The following is a 14,166-nucleotide window of genomic DNA, read 5'->3' as shown; positions in this document are numbered from 1 at the left end:
ATGCAGACAAAAAATAAGTCTTCTGATTAAACTTGCTCCGGTTAAGACTGAAGTCTTCTTTTTTTTCAGGCTAGAATGGGCGTGTTGTGGAAATCTGTAACTGTATTAGTTAGATGTGCCAATGGTTTGAAGATCTTCATGTTAAAGTTACATCTGTGGCTTGGTAATTTGAAATATGCAGCAAGGTCAGTGATAAAGCGAACTCCTGAATGGTCCAAGTAGGGCTTTGAGTTTGTATATAAATTCACTGAAATATTTGAAATTTTTAAGGCCTCACATGATGAATCCTGTTGGAATATCTTGGCCTAATGAAGAACTTAGTCATGAAGATGTAAGATTAAAAAATTTAGGAGTCTGAACTTATTGCTAACTACTTGGCTGTCCTAGGGAGGTGTTCCCTACTCATTGAATCCTGTACCAGGAACAGTTACAGGTTAACATGTTTCAAGGAAGAAAGTACAGTTGTGTAAAATCTTACCATAACAGTAGATGTCCTTCTCTTCACTGTTCCAGTATTCATAACCTAAGGGATCTCCTGCCAAGGATAGCCCAATGTCTGGCCAGTATACCAAAGCCTTTAGTACTTACAGGCATTGTACATCACATGTACACTCCCTGTGCAAGGAGTATGACATAAAAGTGATGTATGGACGCACACACTCAGAACTGAAAAAGCCCCAGAACAGAGTGTCCCTAGAGACAAGGAAAAACATGGGCATCCAGAAGAAGAAAAAGGAGAAGAGCCTCTTGGCTAGGAGGGCAAGTAAGAACAGGCTAGAGCAGAAGGGACGAGAAGGAGGGAGCGAAAACTGCAACAGTGAAGTGAAGGACATCTACTATTATAGATGTTTTACACAAATGTACTATGTCCTTCCATGTCACTGTTGCAGTATTCGTAGCCTAAGGGAGAGTACAAAAGTTCAAGAGGAAGCCTGGGAGGAGGAGGAGGGTTGCACTGAAGAGCCCTCCAGAACCCATGCAGATTTGGAAACCTGAGAAAGGAGGGACAACAGATACCTGGTCGTATGAGTCTGGTAGTTGATGGCCTGAAAGGGTAACGTGGCCGCAGTATAACCCGTTTTACCCAGCCTGGCCATGGCCCTGCTATCCTTACCGGAAGGGAGCAACTTGGTAGAGGCAACAACATGGAGGAGCTTGTCAGAAGAAACAGACACTGCAGAAGGCTCAGCCGAAGGCCGTTAATAAAGACATTTACATTCATCAGCACCTTGTAAAAGTTATCGGGTTTGTTGGCTGCAGGGGCTGAGAGTCAGTGGCCACAGAAGCTGCTGAAAAGATATCTAGGAGGGCAGCTAGAACCCAAGGAACAGCCAAAAGGCGTAGATGACTCCGTCTGGAGGAACTCATAATACCTTTTCTAAATGTCAGAGACTTGACAACAATTCTACATAAAAAAAAAAAAAAAAAAAAACTATCATGCAGGGGTTATCCCTGAAAGGAAGTTCCTCCAAAGGAGAATTTGAACTAATAGAATCCTCTTCCTCTGAACCATAGACCAAGGGGTGAAGGACTTTGAGAAGAGTAAACCAGGGACTCTTCCCCAGCATCCAGGTCCTTAACTGAATAATCTAGATGTTCTTCGTGTTTCACTGTTGCAGTCATCACATTTGGGTTATCTGCCTGCAGGTAGCCCTTAGTCAGCCTGAATACCAGAGTCTTGGAATTTCTGCATCGGATGCTGTCGCTTCTTCCATGACGTCAGGTCGTCAGGGGTATAAAACATGCAGACGACGCCATTACACTAGTCTTTCTTGCCGTGCGGTGATCGAAGCAGAAGCCATTCGCAAGTGCCGGTCGGCCACCTAATGAAATTTTCGTTTTTTGAGTTTCAGACCTGAAATCTTCTAAAAGATAAGTACCCCGTTTGGGATCCTTTTTTCTTGCTCTAACCAATGTCGGAAAAAATTAATAATTGTCTTGCCTGTAGAAAGCAAATACCTCACAGAGATTTTCATTCTTACTGTTTCACCTGTTTAGGCCAAGACCACGACGTCCCTCACTGTCGGTTTTGTGCCTTGTTCAACGCCCGAATTATTCGTCGTCGGGCAATTTTTGTAGCTAAATTCTTTTTCTCTCTATCTCCGTACTCTGAAATAGCTTCGATAAACCATCTGACTACCGATCTTCTGAAAAAACGCAAGGATAAAGACAGAGACAGACCGCATAGGTCCAAAACTGCCGACGACGCTACCGTTAAGCTAGTTGCCAGTCTGCCGGTACTCAGTGAGGTGCTTTCACAGCCACTGATACCCGCTTCTACAGATTCGCAAGCCTCTACTGAGACCCATTTGGAGTCTGGTATGCTGCGAGATGCTACTTCGACTATGGAACCTGCGGATGTCTCTACCTTGGATGGGTCCGGAGCCGCTGTGCAGGCACCGACTTCTGAGGGTGTATTCAGGCCTTCCGATTTACATATTAAACCGACGACTTCATTTCAAACCAAAAATACCGAATTTCTCAGGCCTAGAGTTCGCACTATGCCTAGGAAACCGACAACCAAAGCGCATTCTCAGGCCCACATGCCACAAAAACAAATGCTTAGAATGACTGAAGACCTCATTACCTTAATTAGGGGAAGTCAGCCTTCCCCCTCAGAGAGACCAAGAACTGATTTTCCTTCTGATTTTTCTGATCAGGAATCTTATAACTCTGATCCTTCTGACTACCAGGACATACCCTTATCTACCTATGAGGATTCCAGTGCAGAGAATTCCATTCCCTCTGCTTCCCCTCCAGAAGATTTTTCTTTTGGTGAAACCCTGCATACCCTTAGAGAGCATTTCTGCTGGGAGAGCCAGGACTACTCTCAGTCCAAAACTGAGACTCAGGGAATTTTTAAACTTGCCTCGGCACAAGCCACTAGCTATCCCTCCTGTTCTGGAAATTGTAGATGTCTTCTTGGAATGCAGCCTTACCCCTGATACTTTGCCTCCAACTCACAGGAAGCCTGACAGGTACTATAGAGTACCTGGCTCTGACAAATTCCTTTTTAAGAATCCTACTGTAGATCCAGAGATCATTTCCCAGGGACCTAAAGGCATTAAGGCTAAAACTGCCAAAAATCCTACCCCTTTGGACAGGGATTCTAGGGCTTTAGACAGATGGAGTAAGAAGGTATACTCCTCTGCTACTCTTGCCATTAGGGCCTTAAATTGCCAGTTTCATATGTTAAAGTATCAGCAGCATATTATGGAGCTAATTAAACAGAAAATGATGTTGATTCCTGACTGTGCAGAACACAAAAGATTTACAAGCGTTAATGCATTCTGCTAACCAAGTTGGTAAACATAATTTGCAATGTGGTTTGATGCCTTAGAAACATCTTGCAGGGCTGCTGTCACTGGGTCTGTTCTTAGAAGGCATGCTTGGCTTAAGGAACAAAACTTGCCAGATCACGTCAAAGCAAAATTACTGGATGCACCAATAAACCAAAAGCATTTATTTAGTAATAAAGCAGAATAAGTCCTCAAAAGAATGGAGGAGAAAGCTAAATCTGTGCAAACTGTTAAAGATTTCTTACAACTACAGCCACCTAGATTCAGAAGGCATTGGCCTTCAAAAAACTGGTCTTTTCCAGTCCCTTCCAGGCCTTCTCAATCCAAGCCCAGGGGCAGCAGACCACCAAGACTTCAGTCTCAGGTTATGTACAGATCTAAGCAATGGAGTGCTCCCACGTCCAAAACAGGGAGTAGTAAGCCACCATCATATGGTAAAATGGCACAATGACTTATCCTTACCTCTTCCAAGCCTTGCCCAGGTACTTGCACCTTTAGGAGGGAAATTTGCCCTGCATGCCAAAAACTGGGAATACATTATCCAAGACAGATGGATCTTAAACATCGTTTCCCCAGGGATATAGATTCCACTTCCACTCACTCCCAACCCTAAGCGGATGGCCAGACCTCCCCCCAAACCAGTGGGCAGAGGCCCAAAAGCAAGTACTTTCTCTTCTCAGCATCAAGGCTATTCAGCCTGTCCCAGCAGAACAAAGGGGACAAGGTTTTTTCCCAGACTGTTTCTGGTTTTCAGAAAAGAAAACTATTGGCATCCTATCCTGGATCTGTCTATTCTCAACACCTTTCTGGTGGTTCCAAAATTCAAAATGCTAATGCTCCAACAGCTGCTTCCTATGCTAGCCAAGGACTCCTTGGTAGCAACCCTAGACTTAAAAGAAGCCTATCTGTACATCCCCATAAGGGAATCTTGCAGGAAATACCTATGCTTCAGAGCAGGCTCTATGCACTATCAGTTCTCTGCACTTTCCTTTGGCTTCTCTACCACGCCCAGGGTATTCACAAAGTGCCTCGTTCCAGCCATTGCATATTGCAGGCAGAAAAGCTTTCAGATTTACCCATAATTGGACGATTGCCTGATTCAGGCGGACAGTCAGGACTTGCTTCTACAGCACCTGGCATTTGTAAAGAGACTTCTGACTTCACTGGGGTACACCATCAACAAAAGGAAATCACAACTGGTACCCAACCAACAGATTGTATTCCTGGGAGCAAGTTTGAACACAACTTCCCAGATGGCATTCTTCACTGCAGAGAATCAAATTTATTTGACAAACTACTTCAATCTACTGGCCACCAAAACCCGCCTATCTGCAAGAAAAATACTGCAAGCCCTGGGGTACATGGCCTCTTGTATTCTGTTAATTCCATATGCAAGACTACATATGAGGAAACTTCAGTGGTACCTAAAAGGTCTTTGGTGTCAACATTCTCAGGACCTGGAAACAATGATTCATATCATTCCTTGCTTAAGGACAGAGTTCCTTTGGTGGACAGAGGCCTGCAACCACAACAAGGGGACTCCCTTTCACTCTACCCTCTGCCGCCCAAACCCTAACAACAGATGTATCAGACTAGGCAGTGCATTCAGGGCAAGTGGAACCCAAATCAAATGCAGCTGCATATCAATCAAAAAGAAATGTTAGCTGTACAGAATGCTCTGACGGCCTTCAAAGGCTTTATTCTTCCAGGACAACTATTGGTAAAGACAGACAACACCACAGTTATGTGGTACATAAACAAGCAGGGGGGAACCCATTCCTACCCACTCTGCAGATTAGCCATGGCTCTGTGGGACACAGCTTTGAGCAGCCAAGTGCACCTGCAAGCTCAATTCCTGCCAGGCAAACTAAATTCACTGGCAGACGACTTAAGCAGAAATCTCATGGACCCACACGAGTGAAACTGGAACCCAAAATAATCAAGCTTTTGAGGCACAGGTGGGGGACACCAGAGGTGGACCTCTTTGCTTCCCCTCAGAACTATCATTTGAGCAAATATTGCACCAGAACTCCCCACAGCCAAGCTTGGAAAGTGGATGCCCTGTCCTTCACCGGAGAAACCTCTCAATCTATGCCTTTCCCCCTCTGCCCATCCTCTCGAAGGTTCTACTAAAGGTCAAACAGGACAAGCCAAGAACTGTCCTGATTGCACCAGACTGGCCACGCCAGCACTGGTACCCTCTTTTGCGCTGCCTGACCATGCTGCCATCATGGCACCTGCCTCAGACTCCGTCCCTGCTGCCCCAGCAGGCATGCCAGATTCTGCACCTTCAGCTACTGACCCTGAACCTAGCAGCATGGCTCATCCACTTAATTCTTCTCCAGCAGCTCTCAGTAAGCAGGTGCTGGATGTCATTCTTGAGGCAAGGAGGCGTAGTATGAGAAAATCCTATTCGGAAAAGTGGAAAAGATACTGCTCCTGGAGCCAGTCTCAGGGAATGGACACAACTGTGCCCAACTTACCTCATATACTAGATTACTTAGCAGAAATGCTCCACAAAGGCCTATCCTTCTCTTCAATTAAGATCCATGCCTCTGCCCATCTCAGCTCATTATAATACTAAGCCACCCCTTTTTTCTCATCATCTGCTCAAACAGTTCCTGAGAGGAGCCAAGAATTTAAGACCCCCTCCAGGAGAGCTCCCAGTCCTGCCTGGGACCTTAACTTTGTATTGGAAAAGCTCACACTTCTGTTCTTTGAACCTGCTGCCACAGTTGAGTTAAAGTTCCTTTCATGGAAAACAGCTTTACTTCTAGCCATCACTTCAGCTAGAAGAGTGTCTGAATTACAGGCCCTTATGGACGTGTAACCCTTCATTATCTTCTATGCGGACAGGGTCTCCCTCAGGACTAACCCATCATTTATGCCCGAGGTGGTATCTAGTGTGGCTTTAAACCAATCCATTCATTTGCCTACTTTTTTCCCTAATCCTCAGAATGAAGGGGAAAAGATCCTGCACTCCCTGGATGTGCATAGGCAGCTCAGGTTCTATCTGGACAGGGCTAAGCCTTTCAGAAAATCTGACCAGCTACTCGTCAGGTTTGTTGTAGGGGCAGAAGGCAAGGCCATTTCAAAGCAAACCATTTCTGAATGGATAGCACACTGCATCCATTTCTGCTACAAGCACCATGGGAAACCTACCCCACAGAGGGGAGCAGAACACATTCCACTAGGGCTACATCAACCTCTACAGCATTCCTCAGGGGAGTCCTTACCAGGGACATCCTGGAAGCTGAAACCTGGAGCTCTGTACACACTTTCACCAAGCATTACCACTTACCTATCTTTTCTAAATCCAGAGCTGGATTTGCCACAGCAGTCTTATAGGGCCTGATTGCCATCCCTAATGCTTCTTAACTACCTCCATCCTTCCTTAGCTTTGGTAATCAACCCAAATGTGGTGACTGCAACAGTGAAACATGAAGAACATAGTACAGCTGTGTACACTTACCATAAATGTAGATGTTCGAGTGTATTCACTGTTGCAGTCCTGGTTACCCTCCCTCCAGCAACCCTGACTTATCTTTACTTCTACCTATCTTTGTTGTTTGGCATTTCTTATATCATGTGTATTTGCTTTATGCTGGGGGTGCTCTATACCATGTAATTGCTTGCTATTTTTTGGGGCACCTGACATCTGGGGCAAGAAAAACTGGTGTAATGGCATCTGCTGCATGTTTTATACCCCTGATGACCTGACGTCATGGAAGACGTGACAGCATCCGACGTAGAAATCCCAAGACTCTGGTATTCAGGCTGACTGAGGGCTTTACCTGCAGGTAGATAACCCAAATGTGATGACTGCAACAGTGAATATACTCAAACATCTACATTTATAGTAAGTGTACACAACTGTACTTTCCCTAGATCTTTTGAGAGGAGTGAAAAACCACGGGAGGGACAAGCACATATGCCCCTTGAAGAGGCTTTGAAGCCACTGAAGCATTAAATGACCCCATAGTAAAATCCTGCTATTCACATTGGGGATCCTTAACTACTAGGGAAATATGCTTGTTTTTCTGCTCAGCATCCACATGAAAATCACTCATAGAGGATAAGACCCCAGGCTACATTTAATAAGCATGGTAGGAATTTCCTCCCTAACTAAGATCTGAGAATCCCCCTCAGTCCCTGCAGTATAATCAGCCGAGGGGAGCAAACTTTTGTAAATCCTCTGAGGACATGCGAGAAGCCAAATCCATGTCTGCCTCCAACGGAGTCACAGCAGAAGAATCCAAGCAGCCACAAGATGATCCTCTGGGCTTTCACTAGCCTTGAGAGAGATGTCTGGGGAAGGCTGGAAAGTAGCTGTATCAGACCTAAGTTTTTTGGCTGTTTTCTTGGCAGATTGCTGACCCTTGGAATGGTAAGATTTTGCCGTAGGGCCTTGAGCCAACAACTTAAGATGTTAGTTTTCAGGGTAAATAGATAGAGGAAAGACAACTATGTAGGGTCTTAGGGCAAAAGCCTGGCAGATGGAATGCTGTGTATGGTCTTGGGAAGCACCAAAACAAAAAGACATTGGTCATGATGGTCTTTATTGAGAGTCTGTCTCCCACACTGACATGTTCCCTTTCTGGTTGACATGAAACTAACAGCACCAAATGAAATGAAAGATTAGAAGAAACCTCAACAGGGCACTTATCTGAAACATGGCTTGGTAACCAGCACAACAGAAGGCTGATCACTCCAAAGTTTAACGATAGCATTTAGACTAGCGGCAAAGAAGATGTGTGCGTCCATACGTCACCTTATAATTCCTTGCACAGGAGCGTATGTGTGATGTTTGACACCAGTAAGTGCTAAAGGCTTTGGTATACTAGCCAGACATTGAGCTGTCCTTGGCAGGAGATCCCTTAGGTTATGAATACTCCATCAGTGATATGGAAGGACATCCAAGTTAATTTCTATGGTTAGAACTGTTAGAAGGTGTTTTAGGCAAGTGTTGTACATACAGTGTCCTTCCCTGTATTTAATATGTTCTGAGATCTATAGCTGAGTTTCTGTATGTAATAAAAAGTGGAAAAAAATAAATTTTTTGAGTTTGTGTGAACATATTTGTACTCCGTTCTGGCTGTAACACTCTCATGGTCTGATCCCTGTAGTGCTGCTGTGATGTGAGTAATAGTTTTTGCTTTTGCTGAATGACCTCCATGTTATATCTGCTATAATAAGCATTTTAACTTTATATTTTAGTTTGCTGTCTTTGAACTGTAAGGCATCTTTTTAAAGAAAGCACATGGTTCATTGTCATAGGTGGCAGCAGCTCTCTCTTAAAGGCTAGATTCTTTTTCCTAAGGTGCCATTCAGCCTTATTTGTTGTCAGAATGTTTTTTTTTTTTTTAAGTTAAACATTATGTTTTTTTTTTTTTTTTAAGTTAAACATTACCATTCTTTTCCGTGGTTCCTATCTTGGGACTGATACGACTGTCCAAGGTATGCATCAGTTATGTAACTTGACAGGTTATTTCTTTGTGAAGACCTAAGTTTGTAATTTATTTGCTCTGCATAAAATCATTTTCACTCAGTTTTATTTATTTATTTTTTGTCTTTTAGGATGATGTTCAGCCTGTACAAGATGCTTTGCCACGCAAGACCATCATACAGTTATCTGGGTATCCACGGTAGGCAATTGAATGACTAACTTATTAAATCTCTCCAAGTGTTTTTATGTTGCAGTATTTGATGTTGGATGGAATAGCATTTAAATATCTGATCATTAATGCTGCAGTGGATAACAAGAACCTAAGAAGCTTATTGAACAGCTGTTCCCATTAGCTTTGATAATATTCTGTGATACTGCCATGACTAAAAATAGAATGATTGTCTCTCAGTTTTTACACTGCAAGTTTGATGTATAGTTGGAATGACGAACTGCATCTTGGCTTTATAATAGGATATCATTGCATTTTTGATCCACATGTTACTGTAGTTTACAGATTATTTTAGTTATGTGATAAATCATGCATTATTTATTATTCAGTAACTGATTGTGGGATTGAGTCCTGATTCATCAACAGGACTCCTTACTGAAATTACATTTTTCCCCTGTGGTGATGCAACCTCAGAGATGGTTTTATTTAGTAAGGCTGAACACTGGCATACTGGGGTTGTATCATAACATGCTTGCTAAATCTTTCTGTACATTTTTGATTGATAATCTCTTGTAAAAGCAGGACTTTGACACCAGCCATATCCTTGTTATTCCATAATTATGTAGCATCTATGTAAGTGTGAGAAGTATGATTTGCTGCTGGACTACAGGTAAAGAAATATTGTTTAGTATTCTACAGTGCAGGCATGTAAAACAAATCATACAGCTACTCAGTAATTCTGCCTTCCACCAAGGATTTTATTTCCATATAAATCTGTACCAGAACACTTAATACTTCAAGTGCAAGACAATACTGTGTCTAAAATGTTAAATCCTAAGAGACTGCATTTACCAAATAACAAAATTTGTACCCCCATTGGACAGAAAAGAACATTTGTAAGACTAAGACACAAAGGATGTAAGCAGCGTAAGGAAATGGGTCTATATTAATTCAGCTAAAAGGCACTTCAACGAACGGCATTTCATCGGAAATGACATTCATCGAATCCCACCCATGTGGGAGGCTGTGCCCCATCCCCTGTTAATTATATATACCACCGCCGAGATTGCACTACAATGAGGAAAGGGGAAATTTCTCTATCTTCACTGTACTGTGATCTCGGTATGAACAGTTCAGCGAATGGCATGTTTGATGTAAGTGCACCAAAAATGCCGATCCCTGAACTGAATTTTCACTCAGCTAATAGGGTCCCAAGGAAACTACAGCAAATTCAGACTAATGCAGTAATTCAGTGCTTAGAGTTACTACCTCTTAACACTTGGATCACCAGATCAGTTAACATCTGGGGTAACTTCTGTGTGGAGCCCGCATGCTGCATGTACCTTTGGTGTCTTTTTATAGTTTCGTCCCACATCCCAACGGCATACATTTGAACTGGTGATACTCTAATTTGCTAGCAGATGTAAATGCTGTGTGTGAATATATGTAGGGATCCTGCAGTAATTGGCACCTCTTTGTGATTCATTTTACTGCTTTGTGCCCTCTTAAGTGCCAAGATGGGAATGACCCTGAAGTAGACTAAGTGGGTTATCGGAGAATGAACAAGGGAATGAATGAAAAAGCATTCTGGCAATATAAAAATAACATTCAGGTGACAGGTTATGAAAAAGGAAACAAAAAAATGATAAAAAGATGCAAAAATATACAAGTTATTGAGCGTGGCAAAACAGCATAACACAATGGACCCTCTTCAATTTAATTTAATACTTTATATATTTCACTTTCAAAGCTGTGTGATCACTGAGAAGCATCATTACTTAAGTCCCATCTAGATGCAAGTACTCTTCCCCTTCCCCCAGTGTTCTTTTACATAGTCTGTGGTATGTAGTAGAAAGTAGTGTTAATATTTAAGTATCCCCAGTTTCAGCTTGAGCACCAAGTGTTTTGCTTCTTTCAGTAATAAGTGATGATTCCAAGTCATATGGTCACTTTGCAACACAAAACTGCTTATGGTCAGTTATCCCTTTAAAATGCATTTTTTAAATAATACCTTGGAAGGGTGGGAATTGTGGTTAAGGTTTTACTCTGCTTTCTTCATATTGATCGGTGTTGCAGTAGCCTTCGCTATGTGGGTTATGGTTTGTTATTGTATTTTTGAACAGCAGTCTGTCGGAAATGGGATAGTCGAAAGGCAGTTTTCCAGGAGGCAGAATGACTAACTAGATAACATAGAATAGACTACAGCAAATGGGTAGTGTACTTCGATTGTCTGAGTTCGGACTCGTGAGTGGAGATCGCAGTTCAGTGAGGAAGAGGAAATTAACCCATTTCCTCACTGTAGTGCGATCTCAGAATTGGTATATATTATTTGCAGGGTGTGTGGCGGGGTGCAGGGGGGGGGGCTTGCCCCCCTGCAAAATAGTGAAATAAATGTATCGTTCACTTTAGAATGTAATGGTGCACTAGAGTGCATAGCATGGGTGACTGACGTAACCTCCTGCAATGTCGAATACATCAAACTATGGGTGTCGATGTATTCAGTTTTGACGTGGCTGCTTTTTCGATCTGTATTCGGCATTTCGGGTCGACATTGAGACCGGTTGACTACTGCAATTTCGAAAATACAGGAGTAAACCTGGGTTATTTCCTGCCAAGGTTATAACAGCCGGCCAACTTCCAAAGCTTCAGGGCACCTTCCATGCACCCAAACTGTCAAGCTGCTCGAACTGAGCTTGACTGAAAGACAAGTTTGGGTATGTAACCCTTCAGAAGATTGACAGTTGGCTTGGGCTTGCTTTCTTGCACAGATAAATCCCCTTTGAGGGGAAAAAAAACTTTGATTGTTCTTAGTTTTGTTGATGTTTTATTACTTTCCGCTTCAGGAAAGTTATTTTAAGGCTTGGAGTGTTGTGTTGTGTTTTAACTGACTGTCTCGAGACTGTAATGTACTTTTAAATGGAGCTCTTTTTTTCAGTTTAAAAGTTGTGTAAAGTAAATGAAAATATTTATTTTCTGTGCTGAAATTGTTTGTTTTTCTTTTTTGGGGATGGCATTGTGTTTTAAAGTGCTTTTTTACTTTGTGTTTTTCTGATAAAAAAGGAATTTTGTGGTTTGACAGTGTTTACTGGCAATTGCTGCTTGTCTTGCATGGGAAAGAGATATCATTTTTGGCTTGAACATGGTACAGACTGCCAGATCCATGGTTGGTCCTTCCTCCAGCCACACACACACACACACACACACACACACACACACACACACACACACACACACACACAAAAAGTTAAGCAAACAGACTTTGCCACCACAGCAGGCTAGCAATTTGCCTCAGCCGCAGATAGGTGACACTGCTGTGGCCGTTTGTTGTACCTCAGACCACTCATCTTTTAGTCCAGATTCCTCTGGTGTAGGGAACTACAGCTACTATGGAGCAGGGGTTAGCCATGCCCTCTGTGGCTGTTCGTGTCTCCTCAATGGGCAAGGGCGAACCAATCTTGTCAGTCCTGGGAAAAGGAGCAGTGAAGGTTTTAGTTTTGTGTCAGAATACTGTGCCCATCCTTGGGGAAGCAGCTGCTGCCATTAGTAACATGGTTGGCCCCAGTTTTCCTAGCAAAAGGAAACAGAAAACCAAGCATGCATGTACTCCTCTTCAGTTTTCTTTAGATAGTAGTTTACTGGGTCTGGCTCAGGGTTTAATTCAGGCTTTTGCTCCGTCTTGTAAAGTAGATTCTGGTAAAAAAAAAAAAAGGGATTGCTCTTTTTCTGAAGAGACTCAAGATTCTGAATATGAACAGGAAGGTATACATATTTTCCCTCAGATAAGAGATCAGTGTCTGATTTTTCCCTTTGGGGGTGGTTGTCTATCTCTGAGACTGTAGTTTGAATGTGCGTGTGTTTTCAGTGGGAGAACACTGAGCTTTCTCATGCCATCAGAAAATATTACGAGTTGTTACAGAAGGATTTTCCAGAACCTGCACCCATTCCTCCTGTTCTCTCTGCTTTAGATGATATGAGTGTTACTGCCTGCAATTTTCCTGATAGCCAGCTGGCCCCCTAAAAAGGCTGTATAACATTTCTCAGTCTTTTTAATTTTTGTACACTATTCCCATACATAACCCAGCAGGTATAGCTTTTGATTCCACTGCCGCTAAGAACTTAATTAATTCCAATCATATCCTTTCTTATAAAGATGGGAAATTTATGAGAAAGAAGTGTTTACTTCTGCAACTTTGATTTTCAAAATTTTGAATTGTCAGGCTCAAATGCTAAATTTGTTCTACAATTTGTTCTGACAAATTGTGAAAGTGTGAGGAATGTTTTATCTGCAATTTTTTCTCATGGGGAAAAGTCTGCTTTAAATAACTCATTTTCTTCTATTGCAGAGGTCACTACTTATTCTTTGCAGTGTGTGTAAAACCCTGTTGATATTTCTTCCTGGGCTGTGACTGGCTGCCACTGTGACTATTTTAAGAGTGTTTGCATGGCTGCATTATCAGAACCTCCCAGATAATGGTAAAAATGAAATCTTAAATTCTACCTTGGGTGGAGATCTAGTGATTGGCTCCCCTGCTGCAGAGGTGATCACAAAGTGTGTTGAAAGGGGCAGGTTGATCCGTTGATCCAGGGAATCTCCAAGATTTTTTAGCCCTCCTTTTCCAGATTGTCCAAGGGATTTTCTATCCCCTCATCCAAATTTTGGCAAAAACAGATTAAACAGTCTGAACAAAATTCAGGTACAGAGACATTTAAGAAGAAACGGCAAAATGTAAGAAGAAACAGCAAGGGGAATTCCAAAAAAAGGAGTCTCGAACCTCCACAGACAGTACGAAAAGTCTGAATGATTATTAAAAAAACCTTGACCCCCCCCCTCCAAAAATCATTCATGAAGTTTGCAAATGGCTGTGGGAGGAAGTTCCTCCTTTCCGGGGGGGGGGGGGGGGGTCATTCGTCATCCCTCATCCTCCAGATCAGCTCTTTTGTCTTTTTGTTTCCACTTGTTCTTCATCGCATGCTGTCCCAAGGAGTGACAGAATCAATTCCTCCTTCCCAAGTGTGGAAAGATTTTTTTTTATTTTTTTTTTTTATTCATTCATTCGTTCATTCAAGGATGTTCCTTGTTCCAAAGAAGGAAAATGATGGGATACCAGTTCTGGATGTTTCTTTTTGTAATCATATTTGTGACAGTGCCCACATTCAATAAGATGTCACTTCACAACCTGTTACCTCTTCTTCCAAGTTTCCTGATAACACTAGACTTTAAAGATGCTCTTCTTCACTTTTCTATTCATCCA

The 14,166-nt window shown here is 42.5% G+C and overlaps 1 protein-coding gene across 1 annotated transcript in view; it reads left to right on the top strand.

Moving 5' to 3' along the window:
* MAN2A1 (mannosidase alpha class 2A member 1) overlaps positions 1-14,166 on the top strand; it is a gene marked incomplete in the record, with an annotated part of 1,886,421 nt that overhangs the window by 931,825 nt on the left and 940,430 nt on the right. The window contains 1 exon segment of the mRNA XM_044064270.1: positions 8,877-8,944. Coding sequence (XP_043920205.1) covers positions 8,877-8,944 — 68 coding nt within the window.

This window comes from Protopterus annectens, chromosome 2.part2 (genome assembly GCF_019279795.1).
Source record: "Protopterus annectens isolate FY-2018-M chromosome 2.part2, PAN1.0, whole genome shotgun sequence".
Classification (NCBI taxonomy): domain Eukaryota; kingdom Metazoa; phylum Chordata; order Ceratodontiformes; family Protopteridae; genus Protopterus; species Protopterus annectens.
The sequence above is the reverse complement of the archived record's forward strand: the minus strand, read 5'-3'. Positions and strand labels throughout refer to the sequence as shown.